Source organism: Myotis nattereri (assembly GCF_964212035.1).
Source record: "Myotis nattereri genome assembly, chromosome: 6".
Lineage (NCBI taxonomy): Eukaryota > Metazoa > Chordata > Mammalia > Chiroptera > Vespertilionidae > Myotis > Myotis nattereri.
In genome coordinates this window covers 44,138,129-44,166,088 of record NC_138081.1, presented here as the reverse complement: position 1 = coordinate 44,166,088, position 27,960 = coordinate 44,138,129, and the positions used below count along the sequence as shown (strand labels likewise).

Sequence of the window (27,960 nt, the reverse complement as noted above, 5' to 3'; positions counted from 1 at the left end):
AGCAGAGTTGGTGTGTTTTACTGAGGAGAGGGGTGGACCATTGCGTAACGCTGAGCTAGCTAGGCCTTAACACTGCTCAGTGAGTTAAGAGATGAGGGAAAGTTAATCTGGATTTCAGTGTACATAGTAATTAGCTACATCTGCTACTGTACATTTTTGCTTCCTGTTTAGCAATGTGGGAAAATGAAGATACACATTCCCTGGGTTGCATGAGAAAATAACAGTATCTTGTTCACTGTTGAACCCCTGTGTATAGGCACATAGTAGATACTCACATGTATTTCATGAATGGATGAATGTTACTAATACGCTAATTTTGGGTTAGGCACCTACATATGCTCTCACATTGCCCCCATACCCAAACAATTCTGTAAAGTAGATATTGATATACCTGTTTTACAGATAGAAAGACTGAGGCTCAGTCAGATCAAATAACTTGCCAAGACCACAAGGTTAGTAAGTTTCCATTAGACAATGACAATTCTAAGAATTTCATTTGTTAATGAATGATATAATCTAGATAAACTGAGGACAAGCATAGCATACTTGCTGAAAATGAAAATAATAGATCATACATCAGCCTCATTATCCATCCTCCCTAACCCTCCTTGTCCTACAAAGCACTGAATGGAAGACTAATACCTAATACAGACAATAAAGTATTTCACTTGTTTTAACTACAAAATGTAAGAAAAATTTATTTTATATATTCCAATCCAACTATAATTTAAACAAGAGATGTGTTCAGATGTCACATTTTATCATCAGAAACTTTATTACTAAGACTAGGAGTGACATGGGAGAGTCAAGATGTAGGAAAGGTGATTTAATATGTAAAATTAGCTGTGAATGTTAACTAAAATACAGATGTGGCTAATTAAAATTACCTTATGTTGAATCTGAACTTCTACTTCCCCTTTATGTATGAAACTCAACAATGATGTTTTTGAATGAGGGTACTAAAAACCCTCAATGTGCCTTTAAGGTCAGGTTTCTCTTGTATCTGCATGAAGCCTCAAAATATTTAAAACCCCTGATAAATGTCCCAAAGCCATCTCCACAAGCATGGCTCTTTATTCCCAGTGAGGGCCTGACCATGGGTCTCCAGGGAGCATTCATGATACGGTGCTAGCAGCTGGTGCCAATGGACCGCCTCTGCAAGGCGCCTCACGTCTCCAGGAGGAGGAAGAGGTTAGGGAGTAGAGGGGGTGAGAGCAAGGAGACAGAGAGAAGGAGCAGTGCGGGAGGATAAAGGCAGGCCAGAAGCCGAACACTGCCACTTCTCTCAGCGAGCCGGAGTGTCACTCACCTGGGGAGTGCTGCTAGAGCCAGGCATCCAGGTGAGGGAAAGAGGGGCCTTTCCTCATCCTCCACACCACAGCCTATGCCATTCCACCACCCAAATTATGTAGGCGGGAACAAAACAGAACAAAACACACAGGTGACTCTGTCAAAAGATACTTCATTCTCGGAGGCTATCTATCAACACACTCCGATTTACTAATTACTTCTTAAATCAAATTCACTCCTATTGACTGAAAGTACATGTCTGTTCATTAAAATGTTAGCAAATTGACTCTTCTTTATAAAGGAACTATCTTAGAGAATATAAAAACATAGCCAAAAATACTTTTTAAAAAACCTAACTAAAAAAACCTACCTAGGTGTGTTTAAATTATTTTAAATGCTTAGGAAAACAGAAACTCGGATAATACAGAAACGAAACACATGTAGACAAAGGTCCTCCATAACCACAATTCAAATATCTGAGGTAGGCGTCACAGTTTCCAAAGCATTTACCCTTTTCTAATCCTCACAATAGCCTTATGAAGTAGGAAAGTAGGAAAGATATCATTTTATTTGAAGCTAAAGAAACAGGTCCACAAAACTAAGTAATTTTTGAATAAAGTTTCAAGATAGTAAAGGTAGAATAAAAACTAGAATTTAGGTCTTTAGGCTTTTCAATAAGTGCTACTTCCAATCTTCCACTTTGAAAACTAGTGTAAAAGACACTTGAAAATCTAGGACTTTGTATTTCTTTCTAAATCATGCTCTAATTGCCATATAATTACCTACATATTGTAAATATTCTTAGGCTTATGTCTTGACTACGTAAGAAGAATAAATAATAGGTGTACCAGTTAATGTTGCAGGATTGAGCCTGCAACATATGTTGATATACTTACTATATGCGATTTGACATGTATGCTATTTTATTGTATTGACAACAAGCTTCAAAACTTCATATGTCAAATTTGCTGAAGGTGTTAACATCATAGATATTTTTACACTTAAAAATGTCCAAGTTCATGTCAAAAAAAGAGCATTTGCGGGAAGTTATAATTCATTACTTTATTTAGAAGAAAAGTGCTGCTGAATATTTCCAGGAGCTTATGGTGAACATGCTTCATCTCGAGATACTTATGAACACTTTAAAAGTGATGGTTTCGATATGAAAGACAAAGAGCATCCAGGTCAACCGAAAAAGTTTGAAGACCAACAATTACAAGCATTACTGGGTGAAGATGCATGTCAAACTCAAAAACAACTTGCAGAAAGATTAAATGTTGCTCAGCAAATAATTTCCAATAGTTTACAAGCAATGGGAAATATTTTAAAGGAAGGAAAATAGGTGCTGCATCAACTAAACGAAAGACAAATGGAAAACCAAAAAGCCATCAGTAAAATGTTGCTTCAACGGCACCAAAGAAAGTCTTTTTTGCATCGAATTGTGACTGGCGATGAAAAGTGGATTTATGTTGAGAATCCCAAATGCACAAAATCATGGGTTGATTCAGGTCACCCATCAACATCGACTGCAAGGCCAAATCTCTTTGTAAAGAAGACAATGCTCTGTGTTTGGTGGGATTAGGAATATGTGGTGTATAATGAGCTTCTAAAACCAGGTGAAACTGTTAATACTGATCGCTACCGACAACAAATAATCAATTTGAACCATGCTTTGATCGTGAAACGACCAGAATGTGCCAGAAGACATGGCAAAGTAATTTTGCTTCATGATAATGCACCATCATACACTGCAAAACCAGTTAAAGACACATTAAAAGATCTTGCCTGGGAAGTATTAACCCACCCCCTGTATTCACCAGACCTTGCTCCTTCAGATTACCACTGTTCCGATCGATGGCACACCCACTTTCTGAGCAGCACTTCAAAACGTACAAAGAAGTGGAAAATTGGGTCTCCGAATGGTTTGCCTCAAAACAAGAAAAGTTCTATTGGGACGGTATCCACAAATTACCTGATAGATGGGGGAATGTGTAGCGAGCGATGGACATTACTTTGAATAAAGCACTTTTGATGTTTCTTTTGAAATTACTGTGTTTCCTTTGATTACAAAACCTGCTTTTATTAACTGGTACACCTAGTATTTCAAGAATAAGTAAGTTCAGGTCATCCTTCATTTGTGAAAGTCATTTATTAAAAGAAAATTAGGAGGAGGATGGGAGACAATAGGAAAAAAAAACAAAAAACTAGAAAAGACCTCAGCATTATCTTATTAAGAACTAGAAGCCCGGTGCATGAAAATTCATGTACTAGAGGGGGGTTCCCTCAGCCCGGCCTGCCCCCTCTCACAGTCCAGGAGCCCTCAGAGTTGGGAGGCGACCTGGCGATCAGGGGAAGGTGACGCCCCATCACACCTCTGCTGCTGCCACTGCTGGCAGCGCAAGCCTCGGCTGGCCCTGGGCGGCTGGGGGGCTGAGCGGACTGGGCGCCGCCATCTTGTGGCTGTGGGCACCACCATCTTTAAGGGCGGGCATTCAATTAGCATATTCCCTCCTTATTGGCTGTGTGTGCCACCATCTTTGAGGGTGGGGCATTCAATTAGCATATTCCCTCCTTATTGGCTGTGGGTGCCACCATCTTTGCGATGGCCTGAGGGTCAATTAGCATATTCTTAATTTATTAGATAGGATGTTCAGCAAATATTCAGAAGAACCTGGAGCCCCCAGAGAAACAGCTGAGTTTGTGTGGTCTTTAACTTTAATTTTATAAAGCCTGGAATGATCTATACCATACTATCATAAACATAAATATTTACTTCAGATGCTTACAGTCCTGAAATTATGAGAAATAGCTTCTGATAAGTACAGACATTATGTTAGGTTATCCAATTCACTTTTCTTCTAAAAAGTTTATTTAGAATTTCCCACTGCTTTCAGATTTCTTAGGGGAAATGGGCATACATTCATTTAAATTATCTTATTTTCTCAGCGGCCTGTGCTAGGGCCCTTTTTCCAATGAAACAAATTTTCACTTTGCTATCCTTGCTGCCTCATTCTACCACTGGGTTCAGCTTAACTCAAACTTTTCCTATTGCCTACCCTGAGGACCACTGATGATACAGCTATCAGCAAATGTTAATGTCAATAAACACAAATGAAGACAAGCTTGTAAACAATGGAAAATCACTATGGACATGACCATATTAAAGGCAGTAAAGAAACGTGTTTATTTTTGCATAATCTATCCACCAAATTTATTTAAATCTTCAATTACCAAACTGGCTACACTGAAACCCAACTGTATAAATAACATAATCTATAATAATAAAAGTGTAATATGCTAATTAGACCAGACAGCCAAACAATCGTCTGGACATCCTTCCCGATGAAGCCACAGTGGCAGGGGCTGAGGCAGAGATGGTAGGGGCGATCAGGCCGGCAGGCAGTCGAGCAGTTAGGGGTGACCAGGCAGGCACCCAGAGCAGTTAGGGGTGATTAGGCAGGCAGGCGAGCAGTTAGGGATGATCAGGCAGGCAGGTATAGGGGTTAGGGGTGATCAGGCAGGCAGGCAGGCAGAGTGGTTAGGGGCAATCAGGCAGGTATGCAGAGTGGTTACGGCGATCAGGCAGGCAGGTAGGTGAGCGGTTAGAAGCCAGCGGTCCCTGATTGCGAGAGGGTGCAGGTCAGGCATGAATTTCGTGCACTGAGCCTCTAGTATAAACATAAAACCCATATATTCATACATATATGATGTCACATTGATCTTAGCAAACTATTTCTTTGGGGGGAGGGTAGAACATTATTTACATTTAGAAAATTATTGATTAGTTTTTGTTTCTTTAATGAAGCTTCCTGGTCAATTAAAAATTCCACCCAAAGGAAATACTGCCAAGATTGACTTACACGTGTATGGATATTTAAATGTAGAGCTAGTACCAGTTTAATACCTTTTGTCTTTAAATACTAATTTCTCCAATTGGCTTCTCCAAATTATATCATCCTCTGTTTTATTGAAGAACATCAGCTTCACCTTCCTTAAAAAAAAAAACAGCAACAACTCAAAAAGAACTATTTCAATTACATTTAAAATATGCATGAATCAATCTAAAAGTAAACTAGCAAAAATGTTTTTTTAGTGCAATTAGGTAACAAAAAGAATCAAAATAAAAGAGAATTATGTTTATAATTAGCTAGGACTTGAGGAGGCAGAGTTAAATGAATGAGGAAATGAGAACATGTCTATTAAGGTTTACTGAGGAATCAAACAATTTAGAATACCTTGTACTAATCTAACAGCTTCATAAGGGATAGTAATTAAAGATAAAATTACATACCTGAGACTGGATATATTGGTCAAAGCATAATTCAGTATTTTAACCATTGGTGTGAAGCCTGTTCCAGCTGCCAATAAAAAGAGATCTTCCAATTCTTGGAACTGGGATATTTTAAAATTGCCTTCAGGATTGCTTACGGAAACAAAATCTCCTAAACAATAAAATATAAACTAAATCAGAAAAAAAAAAGCAGGGAAACTGAGAAGGCTACACCTAGCTGAATTTAGAACACTGGTGAGTCACAGGATGAATGCTTAGCTGTCAGACTCCATCTTAGTATTTAAGGTAGTATGTAAGGAGTTTTAAGAGTATTCATTAGGCCCCCAAGTATGTCTGGATTATATCACTATAATCAAATTAATAATCATGTTTTATTTCACTCATTTAATTACACAATTAATTTCCCAAACCATCTGGACTCTAATTAAGTACTACTGCCAAGTACTTAAGTACAAATTACCAATAAATACAGGCTCTACATAGATTGCTAAATTAAATTATAAGCACCAAAAAAGCAGAGTCCATGTCTCCCTGTCTTGCACAGTACAGGGTAGAGAAAAGATATTTCTACTTACATATTGATTCTTTTTTTTAATTTTTTTTTAATCCTCACCAGAGGACATGTTTATTGATTTCAGAGAGCGAGGAAGAGAAATATCGATGTGAGACAGAAACATCAATTGGTTGCCTCCTGTAATTGCCCCGACCGGGATCAAGCCTGCAATCTAGGTATGTGCCCTGACTAGGAATTGAACCCACAACCTTTTTGAGGTACAGGATGATGCTCCAACCAACTGAGCTACCTGGCTGGGCTACATATTGATTCTTAACCATAGTAATAAGATTAATAGGAGAGAAAATTGAGGTAAAAATGTATTGTAAAATCTTTTGTTAGTAAATGTGCTGACTTCACTTCCATCAAATCTTTTAAAAGACTAATGGATTAAAGCAAGAAGAGTTTGTTCTTAATTCACTTCTATAAAAACAAAGCAAGTTCAGAAACGGTACTTGGAGCATGTTACTTCACAATATAGAATCAAAATAGCTGAGAAAAACTATTTTCTGAAATGCAGTTGAAATAACCACTATGTACCACTCATATAAGAGAATTGACTTTAGGACATTTCAGAAATTTTCAATGTAATTTGAAAAATAAAAAATAAAGCTGTCCATATTTAAAAAAAATTTTGAATTTTTAAATGCTGGATGTTCATAATTTTTCCTTTCTTTTCCATAGCAGGATAGTAAGAATCTTGCAGTAATTGATTGTTAGAAGTAAAAGAGCTCCTTGTTATAGTTTGAAAGGAACCATAAAATCAGAATATTCCTGGGATATTGCTAAAAAAGCCTCAAAGAATGATACCAACTTGGTAACTTCTGTCCACAGTCGAACATCATAACACTGATTAGACTTGGGCAATGTGCCTCTTGCTAATCAAGTTCACAAAAAATTCAAGTACACATGCCAGAAAGGTCACTGACTTCCAGTCAGGCTATCTGCATCCACTCACCTGAAAATTACAAACCCCATTTAGGGCATCTCATTCATTTGACATTTGAAAGGCCAAAACGATCATATAAAAGTTGCTTAGTGAACATAGGATTGAACAGAGTGGATAACATTATAGTGCAGTTTGTTTGGGACATAATGAGGCTGCAGTTATCACTACCATGGCAGCATGCATGCCTCTAAGTGAAACAAGTGTGCGTGCCTGTCTAGCTCTGTGGATGGAGGTGAAAACACACTGATCCTGAGCTGCAGGCTTTCCTTTTTCATGTCCTAGACCAGCCGTGGGCAAACTACGGCCCACGGGCCGGATCCGGCCAGTTTGAAATGAATAAAACTAAAGAAAAAAAAGACCATACCCTTTTATGTAATGATGTTTACTTTGAATTTATATTAGTTCACACAAACACTCCATCCATGCTTTTGTTCTGGCCCTCCGGTCCAGTTTAAGAACCCATTGTGGCCCTCGAGTCAAAAAGTTTGCCTACCCCTATTCTAGACTCTCCACCTTGCTCTGCTCATTCAAGCTCTAAAACAGGTTACAATACTGCTGCTTGTTTCCACTTGCTGTATTACAATCTCGTGTCAGTCCTTCACAAAATAGAAACCTTCACTAGATTTGTGGATATTACAAAATTCTTTAGGTTCACATTTTTAGTCAATATTTTGATTTATGTAACCCAAGATGACTAATCACATCATTGCATAAATATTTCTAAGCTTAACTTTCAGAAAACAATGTAATTTTCTTTATTTCCAAATTTTCGTGATCTACCTCACCATTCCTCCACTGCACTGTTAATACTGCCTTAAAAAGGGGAAGAACACTTGTACTGTTAGGCTCAGGCAAAAACTGAAGACACAGAAAAAGGAGTAAAAGCAGATAGTCTCTAAAACCTTAATCATTTCTTTATAGTCTTTTTAGTCACTCTTTCAAAGTATATTTATTGGGAGCCTTTTATGTGCCAAGTGCCATGCTAGGTGCAGGAAATACAAAGATAAATAAGACACTCTCCCTTTAAACTCAAAGTCTTGTAAAGAAGAAATATTATTTATTCTCATCCTAGAGCTATGAACGTGTCAGGATTTGCAGGGTTCAGAGGAGGAGGGACTGCTCACAGAAGTGGTATTTTTGTTTGGTTCTTTAAAAAGGGCACTTTATAGACAGAGACGGGTTGCTGGGCTCCGAGGTGAGGCAACGCAGAGGTGAGGTGCCTGTGAGTGAGGATGCCAGGCTTGTGGAACTCTGAATGGCACCAGGATCTGCACACTGAGAGATAAAGCTAGGGAGATCATGAAAATATTTGTAGGTCACGCAGGGGACTTAATCAGTTAGATAATGGAGACTCAGCAGAGGCTTTAAAGCTGCAGAGCAACATGGTTAAATCTATTCTCAGGGCAGTTTGGAAAAAGAACTAGAAAATTCAGATAAACAAAAAGAGAAAGACCCCAGTTAGAGGCAACTGAGAGAGACCAGTTAGAGGCCAAGAGAGAAATGATGAAGGCTTGATCTAAGAGGGTGGCTGAAGGGACAGAAAAGATTAGAAAGTCACGGGGAGGTAGACTCAATAGAACACAGTACCTGACTGGATTGGGAGGAATAAAATGGGAAGACTCAAAGCTGGCTCAAATCTCCAGATTGGGTCAAGAATGAACAGTGAGTGATGTTGCAAATAATAGAGATGAGTATGGAGTAATGATAGGTTGGGTGGGACAAAGAGAACATGAATTTGGTGCAGACATGTTGAGTTTAAGACATTTGATAGACTCCCAGATGGAGATAACTAGAGGGCAGTATAACATGTGATCTAACCCAGAACACAAATAGGGTAAACAAACAAACAAAAAAAACAAACATAAAATACTAACCAATCTGAAGATGATCAAGCTCTGGTGTAAAGAGTCCAGCAGGATAGATTTTGATCAGAAAGTAGATGTATTTATTATTGGGAATAACTGGTTCCTTAAACTCTGAGAGTAAGGAAGCAGATACAGGTGTATATGGCTTCACTATTTCAGTACCTAGAAAAAGTCACGACAAAGAAATTCAATTCTAAAAATCTAAAAAGCTCTGAATGAAGATAAAACACACAAATTTTATGATGCAATCAATCAGCCTATATTAAAAACTGTACTCCTAATGTTTATATAGTTCTATGGCCTATATGTGTATAGTACAGATAGATATATAACCCCGGGTTAATGTGAGCTGAAATAATTTTAACAAATCAATATTTTATCTATAATATAAACAATCTGTTTTTTTATTAAGTGTGACATACAATTGGGATTTATGTTAATAAACTCAGACAATCATCTCTTCTATCAGCATATAAACTTTGTAATAAGCCACAACAAAAATGGCATAAAAAGTTTACACAGAGACTTAAGTAGGTACTGACATAATAATTTTAATTATACATAAGTTTTTTGCAATGGTTACTGATCATTTATTTGGGTTTGAGAAAGGCAAGAATTTCACATTTTACTTTATACATTTTAAATTGTTTTAATGTTTAATATAGTATATACTGCTTTGGTAACTGGATGAAAAGAATATTAATCCAACTACTTTTAAGAATAGTTTTTTAAAAGGGTAAATGTTAATGTTTCATGTTATAATAAAAGTGTAATATGCTAATTAGACTGGATGACCTTCCAGACGAAGCCCGGGTCCCAGGTGCCTGCCAACGGCTGGAGGGAAGCCTGGGTCCCGGGTGCCAGAGGGAAGCTGGTGCCGGCAGCCGGGGGAAGGAAGGCCTACTCTTGCACGAATTTCATGCGCTGGGCCTCTAGTTTCCTGTTATATTTTAGCTGGCCAAATTCCAAAGAGAGGGGAGTCATCACAAATTTGCAAGAGCACAATACTACACATGGCTGCTTGACATATACAAAATGAATGTATTTGTAAATTACACTGCGCTGAGGAAGATACCAGTTATTGGACGATGGCCTGGCATTAGCTGATGAAGAGAGAGACTTCATAGTGCCATCGTAACTGACCACCTCCACCAGAGCCTGGCTGGGAGTCTGTTAGATTGATGGCTGGAAACACCTTGACTGACATGAGAATGTTACATTTTGCAGCTTCAAAAAGCCAAGAAAATGTTACACATCAGTAAGAAGGGTATTTAAAACAAATAAATGAGGTAATTTTAGGATGAAAAGGAGAGAAAAAGAATTCACACAGTAAGAAATTTACAGATCTTCTTATACTGGTGGCACAGATAAGGACATCATTTATAATCATTTACTCATCTTGAAATTTTATAAATTCAACTTTGTAAATGACAAGACTGCAAGTGGCTTTTAGAGATGCTGGTATGTTTGCAGGAGTTGTCTTCACGAGGGGCATTTGTGTACTCCCGCATCTCTTTCCTCTAAGGCAGCGGTTCTCAACCTATGGGTCGCGACCCCTTCGGCAGCCGAACGACCCTTTCACAGGGGTCGCCTAAGACCATCCTGCATATCAGATATTTACATTACGATTCATAACAGTAGCAACATTACAGTTATGAAGTAGCAACGAAAATAATTTTATGGTTGGGTCACAACATGAGGAACTGTATTTAAAGGGCCAGAAGGTTGAGAACCACTGCTCTAAGGCTTTGTTAGTAATAAATGACAATGCTGGTGGAACCATCTCTGTGCCTAGTGGCAGTTTCTTTGTTCCATGCAATACTACGGCATGGCTGTGGTTCCAACATGCAGGAGCACTAGAATCTGGCCATCCCTAAATCCAGCTGCCCCCAAACACTTAATAATCATCTCCATGGCTGCTTTCTAAAGAGATTAGTGCTGTTTTAGAACAGCTAATAAAAGAAGAAACTATTCCTCCAAAGGCTCTACTTGCCTTACCTGCAATAGTTAGCTTGAGGTAAACATGTTGCCCAATTGGCACCTGAAGGTGAGTGCTTGGTGGCAGCATCAAGCAGAAAAGCTTCGTATCATGAGTGGCATCTTCCTTGGAAATTAACTGGCACTTTCTGTAGTACAAACCTAAAAAGTGATTCATTTTCTCTTATTGATGAATAAGTTAAGTAAGAATAATACTAGACCCATTAAGTGAAAGCACAAACTCAGCTTCTGCTCTGTGATTGAGCTGAATTTCACTAAAAGACCTATGTTTTTAAAATTTATCAGTACTTTGAAAATTGTCTAGTGTTATTTTTTTTCATTTTATTTCCTGAGATATCTATTTTTCAAAACCTATGATAATTCTATAATTTGAAAATAAACTTTATAAAATAAATATTATATTCCTCATGTCTATTATAGCATGTTAAAATTACATTCTAAGTAATTAAAACCTAATTTATTTCTTCTTAAATTCACACTTTTATAATTCTATTTTAAAGCCTTATATTAACAAGTTATATAAATAGTAGATGTGAAAAATATTTGACAAGCAACAAATTTACATTCTAAATTCTTTTCTTACAGAATGGAAAAGTTCTGAGACTCAACTACTGAAACTTTAACAATATTAGCACAACTAAATACCTTTAGAAATATTTCTTTGATAAAGACTGGAAAAATATACATTCCTGTGTCTCTATGTTTGTACTATACATATGTATATTATACACACACACACACACACACACACACACTCTAGGGGCCCAGTGCACGAATTTGTGCACCTTGAAAGGAACTGCGGGCTGTGAGGCTGCGGTGGGCACAGAGGTGGGTCTCGGCCCATCCTCCATGCCCCCGCCCAGCCCCTCCTGCCACGGCCCCCGGTCCCTGTCTGCCAGCAGCTCTGCTCCCGCCACCACTGCTGCTCCCACTCCCTGATGGCGCCAGCACCCACTGACAGCGCAGAGTGACTGGGGCCGGCGCCAGCAGCAGGTGTGAGCGGGGCTGGAGCCGTCAGCGGGTGAGAGTGGGGCTGGCGCCATGAGCAGGTACGAGCGGGGCCATCGCTGGCAGTGAGTGCAAGAGGCAGCTGCCAGCCCCTATCACCCCTCAGGAGCAGGAGGAGGTGGAGAAGCCCTGAGGGGCAATCTGGGCCAGAAGCCGCTGCTCACACCAGCTGAAGGTGCCGAGCGATCGGGGCTGGTGCCAGACGCCAGAAGCGGGTGCGAGCGGCAACTCTAGCGCCAGCAGCGGATGCGAGTGGGGCCAACACCAGCAGCAGGTGCAAACACCTGGTGCGACCATGGTGCACGGGAGCAAAGAATTTTCAGTAACCACCAAAGGCTCACCCTGATGACAGCCACCGGTGCCCAGCTTTGGTCTGGCACCCCTGCTCACCTGCTCCACCATCCCGCTGTGGCCGATGCCTACCATGTTCCACGTGCGCCCCCTGGTGGTCAGCGCACGCCATAGCGACCAGATGTGCGGTTGTTCGGTTGTTCAGTTATTCTACCATTCGGTCTATTTAACTATACTAATTTCAACATCTTTCCTACAAAAGGCTGCTATCATTTCAAAAGAACATCCTAACTAAAGATTCTAAAAGTTTTAAGAAAAATTTAAGAAAGTTTTTCTATTTCAATTGGACTGAGGACAGAGAAAGGTATAGCTGACACAATATGAGGAAAAAGGAGTAGAAATCAGATGTGCTGGCTATTGCAGTCTGGACAATGCCATTATTTGAGTTTAAGCGTCAGGTTTTTGGCTTTGTAAGCATAGACAATTACACAAGAAAATGTCAAAGTAAATTCTAAATTTGACATGAGAAGACACTGCATTAAAAGTATTCAACTTACATGTATGTTTATTTTCAAACTAAAATTCCTTTAGCTAAGAAATTTCAGGAGGAGGAAGCCAGTATACTAATTAATAATTTAAGTTATCTATACTGAAAACCTAAGAACCATGTGATGGACTAAACATTTAAAGATACTGACATCAAGTTAATCATAATACTTAGATGATATAAATATTCAGCTTTGCTACAGTGAATAAAATAATCTACAGCTTGGCCGGTGTGGCTCAGTGGTTGAGTGTCAACCTATGAACCAGGAAGTCACAATTACGGGGTATGCAGGATGCAGCCAATAGATGATTCTCTCACCATTGATGTTTCTCTCTCTCTCTCTCTCTCTCCTTCCCCTTCCTCCCTGAAATCAATGAAAATATTATATTTATTAAAAAATATAAATTTAAGAATAATGAAATGCCCTAACATAATTTAAAATTCCTTTTTTAAAAAAAAATCTATAGCTTTTATTCTGGTTTAAGAAGGTAAAGAAAAAATAAGAATTATCTTTGTTAATTTAGTCACATATATGGAAATATCCCCTAAACTTTGAGTCATTTAACAAAGTAGAAAACCTAATTCACTGAAGAATACATACCTGGCTCCAATTTCAGACAAGAAAGCTAAAGCTACCTATGGTGGTTCATACCTCAAGGAGAAATGTATGGCTGGGATAAAGAGTTCATGGAAAGTCTTGGGAAATTATTGAGAAGAATAACTGAGCAATATTCATCCTAACTATTTCCAAATGGAGGTCAGCCTTGGTTCTCAATATCATTTATTTCTTGGACTTGGCTTTTATTAGGGCAAGAGATTTCATTTTCATAATATCTGTTTTCATTTTATTGTCTTTTACCTAATCTCTTCGGGTCTGTTAGATCATACTATTATTACTTGACATTCTCTCTCCCTACCTAATACCTTCTGCTCTGGTAAAATGAATCTATTTAACCATTCCCACACAAGGCTTACTCTTCCCCCACCCTTCTAAAAACCTGCAAAATACCTAGTACAGTAAGTACCAGTAACAACAATTTGAAGCTCTACCTGGGAAGACTTTCATAGTTGTTGTAATTATTTTTGAAAGCTACTTTCAAAACACTGCTTGAAATCCACCTTTTTCAGTGAGTCATTCAAGGTCAAATTCATCTGCATCTATTCCCTTGAGATTACCTCAGAATATGCTCTATTTGTACTATATAATGTGCCCTTATCAGTCTGTTTCATTATAAGCGTATTCTTTTAAAAACATTTTTAGAGAGAGGGAGACATCAATTTGTTGTTCCACTTATTTATGCATTCATTGGCAGATTCTTGTATATGCCCTGACTGGGGATCAAACCCACAAGCTTGGCATATTGAGATAATGTTTTAACCAACTGAACCACCCAGCAGGGCAAAAAGTATTCTTCAATCTCATATTTTCCTCTACCTGGGAAAATAATTTCTGATGCCTTTGATTTGTTTCATAACACAGTACCTAAAAGAGCCTTCAACATATAGTAAGTTCATAAAATATGGCTACCTGGTACTTTTCTAAAAATTAAAATATTATCCACAATCATCTATGATAATAAAAGCATAATATGCTAATTAGACTAGATGACCTTCTGGACGAAGCCAGGGCTTCGAAGGAAGCCTGGGTCCCGGGTGCCAGAGAAAAGCCAGTGCAGGCAGCTGGGGGAAGGAAGGCCTACTCTTGCATGAATTTCGTGCATTGGGCCTCTAGTATTTTTATAATTTTAAATAGTTAAAGATGGTAAACTGAATACATGCAGTTAGTTCCCTCTAACTCCCCCACATCCCAAATAAAAGCAAATATGTTATGCGTGTGTGTTTGGTTGTTTTTTCAGGCATAAACCTGCAAGGATAGAAGAATGAAAATTTTAAGTAGCAACAAAACTTTGCGGGCTGAGAAGCCAAAGGGATGATTGATAACTGGCGCAGCAGAGTCAATAAAGCTAAATCCTAAACTAGAGGAGTACAGAACATTAAGAATCAACAACCCATTTGTAAAACAAGATCCCTTTAAGGCTCAGAAATTGGCAGGACCAAATACCTCTGGATTAGAGGGAAGGCAGAGCTAGAACCACTTTCTGGATAGAAAGTTCATTTAAGAAGCTTAGATGCCCTCTCACCCTCAACTTTCCTGAAGTCCTCCCCTATTTAGCATAGCCACATAACTGAACCTCTCTTATTCTGGCAAAGCATGTGAAGCTTGCTCTCCAGAGAGGGTAGAACATAGGACCCCTGAATTTGGGCTTATGTTGTAGGCCAAACTGTGTCTCCTTCAATTTTCATATGCTAAAGTCATAACCCCAATTCCTCAGAATGTCACTGTATTTAGACACAGAAAAAGAAAATTACATAAGTTTACAGGCACCTAGCATTTTTTCCCCACGTGACTTCTGAATTGTTGGGTGCAAGGTAGGAGAATGTTCACTCTGGAGACTCTTGACAAAATAATGGCATCAGACTTTCCCAAAAAAATGATAATACAGTGAAAATGTTATTGTCAACAAGTCACACCTATATGCACAGTTTCATATCAGCTTTTAGAGTTCCACCCTGAAATATGAGCAGATAGTCAAGGATAAACAGACATTCAAAGAAAGCATCTAATATTAAAAACAAAACAAAACAAAAAACCCTGCAAGTTCTTTTCATAAGTGTGGCTCAACTGGTTGAGCATCATCCCATGCACGGAAGGGTTGCTGGTTTAATTCCTGGTCATGGCACACACCCAGGCTGCGGTTCCATCCCCCTAACCTAGTGCATATGGGAGGCAACTGGTCTCTCTCTCTCCTCTCTCTCTCTCTCTCTCTCTCTCTCTCTCTCTCTCTCTCTCTCTCTCTCTCTCTCTCTCTCCCTCTCTCCCACTTACTCTCTTTCTTCTTCTCTCTCTCTCTTCCCCTTACTCTCTCTCAAATCAATAAAATATTAAAAAACAAAGAAACTTTGAGGACACAGAGAGAACAAAAAACCATTATGGTAATTTTTAAAAACATAAGAGAAGCTAATTAGAATAGCATACTAAAACAAAGAATCAAAAATCAAAAGGTCCTTAGCAGTTAAAAATATGAGAATAGAAATAAATAATTCAATAAAAGAGCTGGAAGTCACAGCTGAAAAAATCTCCCACAAAGTAGAACAAAAGGACTAAACTGAAAATAAGAGAGAAAAGATAAGATGATTCAAGGACTGGTTAAGGAGGTTTTAAAAAAAGAATACTTCTAGAAAGACAAAACAGACCATGTAGAAGAAAAATCAGGGTCGTTAAGTTTCCATAACAAGGATTAGCACAAAAGGATGGATATCCTGCCCAAAGAATGGAGAGAGATCCACAGTAAGGCATATCAAGTTGTGAAACTTCTAAACATTTGGAACAAGGAGCCAATTCTACCAATTTCCCGAGAGAAAATATAGTGTGTTGACTCTGAAAATTCATTAAGTAGAACATAAATATGAACCCTTTTCTATAAATACGTTATAGTAAGATAAATGCTTAAAAAATAAAGGAAGAAAGGAAGTGAATGAAGAAATGAGATGAAGAAAGAAAATGATTTACATCTTTTAGGAGTAAACTGAGAAACTGGTTTAGGTAAGCAGAAAAACAATAAACATTCCTTTTTTAATAGGAAAAAAAATGAGCATACAAGGCATAAACTTAAACTTGTTTTGGCACCTTTTATAAAAATAAACCTGAAGAAGTGAATGGTTGGGCAGCATTCTAAACACAAGTGGCTTCTCCATTAGGTATCATTACCTAATGACTTCATGTTATGTCTAAACATTAGACAGTAGAATCTGAAATTTAATCTGTTAAAAAAAAAAAAGGTGTTCCATTTCAACTTCTTTTTTCCTTTTTATTGAATTTATTGGGGTGACAACGATTTACAAAATTGTATTTCAGGTGCACGTCATCTGTACACTGTATTGTGTGTTCACCACCCCAAGTCAAATCTCCGTCCATCACCATCTATCCCCCCATAACTTCCTACACCACTCACCCTCACAACTCCAGCAATCACCTCACTGTTGTCCATATCCAAGAATTTTTTTTTTTTTTTTTTGCTCAATCCTTCCACATACCCCGCCCCCATTTCAAATAGGAGATATAAGCAAAAGCTCACCCAAAATGGCCTTTCACACTCTGAAACAAATGTGCCAATACAACAATTTCTTAAACATAGGACTCAAAATAACAGCACAGCATACCTCTATCTTTCTTTGGAATAAGTGAATTGTGATTCTCCAGGGGATGACCAAGACATTCCCAAGAAGTATTCTCTTTTTTCTTTAGGACAATCTCTATCTTTCCCACATTTGCAACAACCCGCACTGAAAAGAATATAAATTTTATTTTAAAACCAATCTTTCTCAAACAATCCAAATGTCCCAATCTGTATGAATTATACTGATAATTAGTAAAATAAGATTTTGTGCACATATTCATCAAAATTTTTATACCATATATGTTAGATGCTCAACCACTGAGCACCACTGGCCAGACAAGTTTAATTTATTTTAAATTTAGATGATTAACTTCTTTCAAGCTAATTCATCAAGGACCAAACTAATATGTATTGCTAATTTCCATACAAGCTCAAATATAGCCATGGCAACTACTTAACATATGCAAAAAAGGAGAGGGCTGATATACACAACCAGCCATTGAATGGACCCATAAAAGCAAATATAATTACACACTTAGTAAGGATCTGAGGGGTATTATGAGTGAATTCAGTAGACCAATAACGAAGCTAATAAACATAGGAACTGCCTCAATAGAATGAGTCCCTATAAAGTGCATGTGAATCTTTGATAATTAAAAGTCTTATACATTATCTTTATTTTTGAATGGTTAAAATAGTTTAGAATAAATGGGTAAATAAACTATAGATTTCATACATTGATTAAATTTTATAAATCAAATGTGTTGAAGACCTAAAGTATATTTCATTGTGTCTTAAGAAACAATCTGTTTTTCCTCACCATAAGCACAAAATTTCATAGCAATTTAACAACTTATGATAGTCAAATGAATTCAATTTAATAAGCACTGATCTGAAGCTTACCAAACATAAAAACATGGTTTGTGACTTTAAAGAGCTAAATTTATGTAATTTATAGCTACTATGGTACATAAAAAGGGGAGACAGACCCAGGGTAAGGTATTCTGACAGTACCTTAAAACAAGAATACACACATGCACGCACAAATACACACACACACACACACGCACTCACGCAAAATGGATTGTTATTCAGCCTTAAAAAAGAAGGAAATCCTGCCATGCAACAACATGGGTAAAGCTGGAGGGTGTAATGTTAAGTGAAATAAGCCAGACAGAGAAGATGAATATGACATGGTATCTCTTATGGTGGAATCTTTAAAAAAAAAAAAAAAAAGGTGAACTCATAGAAACAGGGGCTGGTGGTTAGGGAAAATTGGGAAGGGTATAAACTTTCAGTTATAAGATGAATAATCTGAGAATCTAAAGTATAACATGGTCACTACAGTTGATAATACTGTATTGTATAACTAAAATTTACTAAGAGCGTAGAACGTGTGTTCTCGCCAAAAAAATAAAAAGTAAATATGTGAGATTATGGATGTTAATTAATTCAATTGTGCGAATCCTTTCACAATATATACCTGTATCAAATCATCTTGTACATATTAAATATGATTTTATTATATTTAAAATAAAGCTTAAAAAATCCCCAAGAAACCACTACTCTAACAACAGTCTTCTGTTGTTAAACAGCTGTGTAGCCTGACTGGTTTGGCTCAGTGGATAGAGCGTCGGCCTGTGGACGCAAGGGTCCCAGGTTTGATTCCGGTCAAGGGCATGTACCTTGGTTGCGGGCACATCCCCAGTAGGGGGTGTGCAGGAGGCAGCTGATCGATGTTTCTCTCTCATCGATGTTTCTAACTCTCTATCCCTCTCCCTTCCTCTCTGTAAAAAAATCAATAAAATATATTAAAAAAAACCCAAAAAACAAAACAAAACAAAAAAACAGCTGTGTAAAATCCACATTGTGTATTTATATGCAGCAACATTTACAATTTAATATACTTTATCAACATTAAACATTCAAAAAAGAAAAATTTATCTGGTCTAGAATATTTCTACAAGCTGAATGTCAGGAGTAGGGTAGAGATAAGGAAAGAAGGATGGAAGGAAGGAAGGGAGGGAGGAAGGAAAGAAGGAAGGAAAAAATAAAAGGGAGATAATTTTTTTTCCTAAGGAGAAGAAAAGGGAAGAGCAACGACATAGAATGAACAAGGGGAAATAAAATAGGTGGGGGGAACCTGAAATCAGAGGGAGAATATATTTAAAAATTAATGCATTTGTTTATATAAAAATATCACATTTTTATTTTAAAACAGAAATATAAACATGAAAAATAAAACAAATGCTCATTTCCCCCCTCTTTCATATGTAGGTACATATGTATGTGCATATGTGTATATGTATGCATTATATAACTGTTTTTTGGTAAAGCTTACCAGAAAAATCTTCTTGAATCGCATGGCTTAGCTCTGGAAAAGAAAATTTATATATTCGTTAAAACCCAATAATCCCACTTCTAGGAATATATCCCAGGAAATCAGAAACACCAATCGGAAAAGATATATGCACCCCTATGTTCATAGCAGCACAATTTACAATAGCTAAGATTTGGAAACAGCCTAGGTGCCCATCAGCAGAAAAATGGATTAAAAAACTGTGGCATATCTACACAATGGAATACTACACTGCTATCAAAAAGAAGGAACTCTTACCATTTGCAACAGCATGGATGGACCTGGAGAGCACTATGCTAAACGAAATAAGCCAGTCAGAGAAAGATAAATACCACATGATCTCACTCATTTGTGGAATATAGTGAACATAAAATGATGAACAAAAATAGATCGAGAGACAGAGAAGCATCGAACTGACTGTCAAACCTCAAAGGGAAGGCAGGGGAGGGGGCGGGGGTAAGAGATCAACCAAAGGACTTGTATGCATGCATATAAGCATTACCAATAGACACAGACCCTAGGGGTGTGAAGACATGTGCTGGGGGGTGGGAGGGGCCAAGGAGAGGTCAATGGGGGGAAAAATATAATATTGTAATAGCTATGTGCAGGCCAAGGGGGGTACTTTGAAATATTAGGGTGACCACTTTGTAAAGTATATGACTGTCTAACCACTATATTGTACACCTGAAACTAATACAGAATAATATTGAATATGAAAAAAATAGAATAAAACCCAACTTTAATTCACACAGTTCATGAACATCAAAGAAGATCATTTAAATGGTTCTTTTATGCACTATTTCAAATCTCTCAAGATAAGTAAAACATATTCTGAGAGACCAAAAGAAAGAAACTGTATACAACCAAAATGTAGAGTCAAATAATTTAAACATACTACGTACATTTCTTCATTTTTGCTTAATTCTCTCCCTATTAATTAAAGAGCAATTAAATTGCTCACAGGCGGTAACCCACACTACTCCAAGTGTGGGTCCCACACTGACAACTCTACAAACCAAGAAGAGAGCAGGGGAGGAAGCGAGGCATGCACGCATGCTCCGGGTGTGCAGGTGCACATGTGAACATAGGCCAGACAGGTTTAGGTCAGCTTCTCCTTTCTCATTGTTCTCTAAAGTTGAAAAAAGTTTACTGAGCATCTCTGTATGCCATGCACTTTCTAGGTGTTACGGGCACAGCAGTTGGTGAAAGAGAAAAATCCCTGGAACTTACATTCCAGAAGGAGAGATGCAAGAAATACTTTTTTACAAACATTTGCTCTAAATTTCACTGTGATAATATGGTTACCTAGAACTTAAAATTTTACATTATTTTGGTCTTCTGATCCAATATTACCAACCAAGAGTGTCATATTTTTTAATGTGGAATTTTTGTTTGTTTTTTAATAAATGTGCAGAGATATGTTAGCTACATGCAGTGTGAACACTATTAGCCATAATATTTGAAACATAATAGATGCTGGCACTGAGGTTTCATTTAAAGAAAAATTGTGACAGTGCTAATGAATAATGTATACTTTTCTAGACATCTAAGTGTTTTCTAGACATCTCCCAGAAGAGGCAATTTACATTAGACCTTAGGCTAACAAAAAGTAGGATAGGACATATTTCCAGGAGAAAGGTTTGATTTTGATTAATAAATGAAAGGACATAAGAAAGAAAAAGACATTTATCAACTCTGACCAAATTCAGGACTCTAGGCACTTCACTAATAAAACAAAGCATCAAGCAGAATCCTGAGTCAGCTGAGATCTACAGAATTTCAGTCTGTGTTTTACAAAAGTAAATGAAAGATTCTATACATAAGAATTCATACTTAAACCAATTACCAAGATTATTTTCTACTTGCTGTTGTTTTTGTTTATTTCATTTCTACCTTCTAATTAGAATATCATCTTCATAAAAGGAGAAAAGAGTGAAATCCTAGAGTTAAGTTCATTATGGGTCAAAAATGGATTCAGAATCTGGTATCTTTTATTCCAAATTTCAGTCCTGAGTTTCTTTCTTTTGATAGATCTGTAATCTCTCAAAACAGACAGAAGTGAATTGTACAGTGGGTCTTTGACCATGGAGGGATATAATACAACCTTGTAGTCCATGCTGCTTCAGTGCAGCCTGACTTCCTTGTGACCCAGCTGGCAAGAAACAGGTCAATGAAACCAGCACCCGGTGACGGGTGCCTACTAGAAGCATGTGACAGACAGGCTTTCAGAGATTAGTTTGTAGGTGTCAGGAAGAGTCTGACAAAGCTGGGCCAACAAATATTTCATGTTATTATTTATTTTGATTACATCTAATTATTTAAACTTGAGAAAGGTGAGGTTATACTGCCATTTGCTAGCAATTTCATTAATAGAAAGAAATATCAGAAAAAAGTGATAAAAATGATAAACCAAAATGATAGCATATCAAATATTAAACCAAAATAATAGCAGATAGCCCTGGTTTGGTGGCTGTTGGTTAGAATGTTGTCTTGTGCACCAAAAGGTTGCAGGCTCAATTCCCAGTCAGGGCACATACCTGGGTTTTGGGTTTGATCCCTGGTCAGGGTAGATACTGGAGGCAACCAATTGATGTTTCTCTTTCACATCAATGAATCTCTTTTTTCCCCTCTTTCTCTCCCCCTTTCCTCTCTAAAAAAAAAAGATCAATAAAAATAACATACCCTTGGGTGAGGATTAAAAAATAATAGAAGATAAATATTTAGTACCTAGACTTCAGACCAAGTTATTGCCATATGTAAAGGACATTGGAGTTGTTTCCACTAATAAAGAATAAAGTACTTACCAATATGTATAAGATATGAATAATCCTTGATGATAGTTTCTGCTCTAAAGGAATCATACTGATGATCAACTCTTACTGAGTCTAAATTGACATCCTTAAATAGAAAGCAAAAAGAGAAAGATTAAAAGGTATTTCTTCCCAACTGTATTTCTACAACTATACTTTAAAAATATACATTTTTATTATTTCAGAGAAAAAGGGAGAGGGAGAGAGAGATAGAAACATCAATGAGAATCACTGATCAGCTGCCTCCTGCACGCCCCCTACTAGGGATGGAGCCTGAAACCTGAGCGTGTGTCCTGACCAGGAATCTAACTGGGGACCTCTTACCCTTCCCTTTTTTCTCCTTGGGAAAAAACCACTGAGAAACACCAACCAGGCCAAAAGAATTTTTAAAAGATGTAATATCTACACTTGATCTTAGCCAAAAATAGAAACAGAGGCATAAATACATAGAACAGACTGACAGTTGCCAGAGGGCAGGGAAAATGGGGGACTAGATGAAAGAAGATGAAGGGATTAAACAAAAAACATATACATAACACACAGACACAGATAACAGTGTGGTGACAGCCAGAGGGAGAAACGAGGGTGGGGCCTAGGCAAAGAGCTGGTGGATACAGAGGCCAAGAGAGTATACTTGGGGCAGTGGGTGCACCATGCAGTGTGATGATGGCTTTCTAATGAATTGTGTGTGCACTTGAAATCTGTATGGTTTTGTGAACCAACGTCACTCCAATTAATTCAATAAAAAACTTAAAAATGCAATCCCTGACTATTTAGGCAGGGCTACGGACCTCTTTTCCCTTAGACCAGTGGTTCTCAACCTTCTGGCCCTTTAAATAGAGTTCCTCATGTTGTGACCCAACCATAAAATTATTTTCGTTGCTACTTCATAGCAATGTTGCTACTGTTATGAATCGTAAGGTAAATATCTGATATGCAGGATGGTCTTAGGTGACTCCTTTGAAAGGGTCGTTCGACTGCCAAAGGGGTCGTGACCCACAGGTTGAGAACCGCTGCCTTAGACTGTCAAATAAAATTTAAAAAAAAAATGACAGCAGCCAACACAATAGCTGTCGAGTGTGAACAAATCAAAATTATACCCACATTTTGTTAGATTGGCAAAAAATAGCATATCTTTTCGTATGCTGCAGAATTTTAGTAGTTTATGTGTGCAATGAAATAAAAAGGTTGAGAATTGTTGATTTATACCTTACACTGAACACATAATAACACATAGTCATCCATCCTCTGTGCCTCACTGATATTACTAAAGGCAGTAAACCCCAGCTTCCTTAGGCGCTACCCTCTTGGTTTTGGAATGTGCAATGAGACAATACGAGGGGGAGTGGAAGGCGGGACAAGCTGTGCCTGTGGCACTCCTGGCTCTGTCAGACAGAGGCTGGTGGCTCTTAGGGTCAAGTCCTGCTACAAGAGTCAGAGGAACTCACTGGCTCAGATGTGGTTTGGCTACTGCAGAAGCAGCATGGTTCTCAGAAACTCCAGCTGCTAGAACTTGTCTCTAAATCCACATGGTTTCTCAAGTGTGGGACCCTTGTCAGTTGCTGGAGGATGTGTTTGGAAATGTTGTAAGTTGCCTGTTTATCTGATTTCCCAACTGGACTATAAGCCCAATAAAAGCCAAGTCTCTATGTATCTGGCATATTATTAGATCCCTGACATCTAAGGGAGCACTGCAAATAAAGTAGGTGTTCAAGAGACGGTGAATGAATTATGTCCTGAATTTTAATTTCAAGAGGGCATCTGAACCCTATTAGTGGTTTACCTATTCTAAGCCACAGCAGTAGTCTCTCAAATCCCAATTTATGGTCAGGAAATTAGTTCTCATGGTGAAGTTAAATGTGATTCTTGCTTTGCCATCCATGCTTTCAAAAAAAAAAAATCATAGAAAAGCACATATAATACATGCTAGTCTAGTTTTTTCTAAGAGGCTTTGTGTGGTTGTTAAGAGCATACACAATGGAGCTAGCCTGCCTGGGTTCAAAATACTAGACCTGCAACTTACTATGTGACTTTAGGTAAATAATTTAATCTCTCTTTGTTTCCTTTCTGTAAAGCAGGAATGACAAAAGTATTTACCTCATTGAGGTAAATGGTGAGGGGTAAATAAGTTAATACAAGAAAAGTGCTTAGAAAAGTACCTGGCACATAGTTAACACTTATTTTTTTCCGATTTTAAAGATATGTTTACCTTCTGCTTAGTATATATGACAATGGTGACTAAAGAGTCTGTTTGGAACCAGTCATAGCTGTAAAATATCAAGAAAAAAATGAATTATTACATCAATAATCATGTGCATTAACATAATTAAAATAACTAAAAATCTACAGTGAGAAATATATTTTCTAGGTAAACTTTTTTCCTAAATAATCAGTGGTCTTACCATTATATAATTGGTAATTTTTTCCAAATTTAAAATACCTATACTTCCATGTTCCAACTTGGATTAAAAAAACACAAACAGGTATTTTTGACAAGATACTTTTTATAAAAGTTACACATCTCCTTACTAAAATTTTCTTTCATCAGAACAAACAAAATACAATACGTTTTCTTAAGGAACATAACAAAATCTACATGCTTATAATTACTTTTACTCCTCCTTGTCACAAATATTATTACTCAAGAAATTAATTCATCAAGGTGGTTTATTGAGTAAACAGTAAAACTTAAGGTAAAACTAAGTCTTCTGTTTTGTAATAGCTATTAATCAAACTGCTACTGTTTTGAACTTATTACCTACATATAGGCACCGATAAGTAAATCCTAGAGGAGGTATCCTTAGACCTTAACATATATAAAACAATTTAGAAGATTGCATATGAAATAATTTAACAAATATAGGAGGATGCTGCTGATATAGTATAGACTAACAATAGGGAAAAAAGGCAGAAAGAGAAAAAACTACAAAGAACATAAATAACTCTGAGGACATGTGAAATATCCATAGTCCATATATATGTACGGACTATGGACATTTCCTATCCTATATAATAAAAGGCTAATGTGCAAATCGACCGAATGGCTGAACGACCATCACTGTGATGTGCACTGACCACCAGGGGGCAGACACCCAACGGAGGAGCTGCCCTCTGGTGGTCAGTGTGCTCCCACAGGGGGAGCACCACTTAGCCAGAAGCTGGGCTCATGGCTGGCGAGTGCAGAAGTGATGGCAGGAGCCTCTCCCACCTCTGCAGCAGCATTAAGGACCCCTCAGGGAATGTCCCACTGCGAGAGGGTGCAGGCTGGGCTGAGGGACCCCTCCCCCCAGTGTACAAATGTTGTGCACTGGGCCTCTAGTATTAAAAATTGTATAAAAAATTAGATATACAAAGAACAGAATAGTTTAATAAATTATGGTATGGTCATATAAAAGAATGCAGACAAAAATGCTTTTACAGAATATTTAATAACATAGGAAATTGGGCATAGAATATATCATAATACCAATATTTTCAAAAGAGAGTAATATTGAAGTAGGTCTTATATGAATCAAACTGGGTGGAATAAACCAAATATTAAGACCATATATCTAAGGTTGGTGGTATTAACAATTGATTTTTATCATTTTCTTTTGTATTTCTCTGCATTTTCCACCAAAAATGTATATTTTATATAAGTATTTTGATAGTTTTATTAAAGTATCGGTATTTAAAATGAATCAAACTTCAGTTATATTAAACACTCAAATTTACAGAATAGTTCATTCTCCAATAATGTCTGATAAAGAAAGTTCTTGTGTCAGAGAAGCATGACTAATATAGTAAGCAATAAATCAAACCCATCGCTGTTTTATATTTTAATGTGTATATTTTGGTCTAAAACTGATTTAGCTTTGAAAGAGTAAAACAAGAAGGCATACCTTGGAGAAACCGGGCCTTCTTTGGCAAGTGCATCTGGCACTTGGCTCTTGGGAAGCATGCCTTCACAAGGAAAATAAACAAAATAGCCACAGTTCATCGAGGCAGTACTTTTCTTTATTTTAACCTTTTCAGTAAACTTCTTATTGAAACATTATAAAAGGACACAAATCACAGATGTACTACTCAAAAAATGTTCATGAAGTAAAACATACCCTGTACCCAGTATCCTGTTTGTAACCCCTCCTGATCACCACACTTCCAACGGTTATCATTATTCTTAGAACATCATGATTAGATTATACATGTATTTGACCTTTCTAAAAATGGAATCGTATGACATGTTCTTTTGATCTGACTTTTTTTTTTTTTGTCCAGCATTATAGACATTACAGTTCTTATGTCAAATAAGCATGATTGATAGCAATAAATCAAACCTGGAGCTTTCTGAGATTTTATCCATGCTGTTGAATGCCTCAGTAGTTTGTTCGTTTTTATTAATGAGTAGTATTACACTGTATAAATGTACCAAAATTTATTCATTCTCTTGTTGACAGACATTTGGGCAGTTTTCACTATTACGCAAAGTGCTGTTATAAATATTATTGTACATGTATGTTCTTAAAAAACATATATCCACATTTCTGGTAGGTATATAGGGTGTGCATATGCTTAGCTTTGCTAGATACTATTACACAGTTTTCTAAAATGGTTGTACCAATTTACACTTTTCACCAGAAGTGTTTGAGGGTTCCAGTTGTTCCACAACCTCACTGACATGCGGTATTGTTTTTTTTTCCATTTCAGTCCTTCTTTTGGGCATACATCAACAAAACATTCTAAATGTCTATTAAAGCTGTGGTTTTCAAAGTTGTATTGGAAAACTCTGAGACATGGAAGAATTCTGTAGATACTGTAAACATGAAATATTTTCCTCCCACAACAGGAATGCACTGCTGTATCTATAAAATTTTCTTTGGGAAAAAGAGTACTACTGCTAAAAGACTTTTAAAAATCACTACATTGATTATATTATTTTTCAAACTATGTAGGAAAGGAAAGTAATGTTTAGTTTCTGGTGAGTCTTGAAATTCTCAAATTAGAAGTCACAGTATTTATATGAAGTTAGAATTGGGAGGTGCCTTTAAGACAAACTAGTTTAGAGGTTTTCAAGATGCTTTTTAGTCGGAAAATCTTCTGTTGAAACACAAGCTTAAGTGCAAGCACAGGTGTCAAACAGCCATATTTTTAGGATGAGGCTTACTGAGAACCCTGAATTCAGGTCTTACTCACTTAGTGTCCATCTCATCCCATGGAATTCTGCAGAATACACTTAATTTTCAGATAAACAAAGGAAGTCTCTGAGATGTGACAGAAGGCCAAAGATATGAAGCAATTAGCAGTGAGCCTAAAGAAGAATGCTCTACCACAACACTACAGGTATAATAAAAGAGATAAGACTACAATAAATCAAAATATATTTTTTCTAAAATGATAAAAACAAAAAAAACAAAATTAAGTTCTTGAGAAGCCCTAAAAGATATTTTATTAAGATTATATATATTGGAGGTCTCTTATATAAACACATCACAATCTAAGAATTTCCATAAGAAAAAACTATAAACAGAATTAATAAAAACATTCTAAAAACTACATAGTACCATATACATATAAATTATTAGGAGAGAATAATGCCATAGGCCAAATAATACACACCTTACACATTATATCCTTGGGATAAGTTGAAGGAATCTGAGATTAATGTGGGTTGGAGTAAAATAATTAGGTAAAGCAAGTTGGACTGAATGGATATTATCCCTTTCCAAAATTCTGACTGATGGACTGATATCAAATAGAAGGGATCAAGTCTCTGGTGGAATACTATAGTAGTTTATTCTATTCAGTATTTTAAACAACTGTATGAATAAAGACTTACAAGGCA

At 37.1% G+C, this 27,960-nt stretch overlaps 1 protein-coding gene across 1 annotated transcript in view; it reads right to left on the bottom strand.

Annotated features, from left to right (window-relative positions):
- LOC308521395 (cytochrome b5 reductase 4) overlaps positions 1-27,960 on the bottom strand; it is a 68,167-nt gene that overhangs the window by 8,376 nt on the left and 31,831 nt on the right. The window contains exons 6-14 of the mRNA XM_081094406.1: positions 26,021-26,081; positions 24,349-24,406; positions 22,134-22,227; positions 19,312-19,344; positions 17,014-17,136; positions 10,947-11,087; positions 8,958-9,110; positions 5,582-5,732; positions 5,195-5,281 (exon numbers count right to left, since the gene is read on the bottom strand). Of these exons, the coding sequence (XP_080950532.1) occupies positions 5,195-5,281; positions 5,582-5,732; positions 8,958-9,110; positions 10,947-11,087; positions 17,014-17,136; positions 19,312-19,344; positions 22,134-22,227; positions 24,349-24,406; positions 26,021-26,081 (901 nt within the window). The remainder of the gene's footprint in view (positions 1-5,194; positions 5,282-5,581; positions 5,733-8,957; positions 9,111-10,946; positions 11,088-17,013; positions 17,137-19,311; positions 19,345-22,133; positions 22,228-24,348; positions 24,407-26,020; positions 26,082-27,960) is intronic.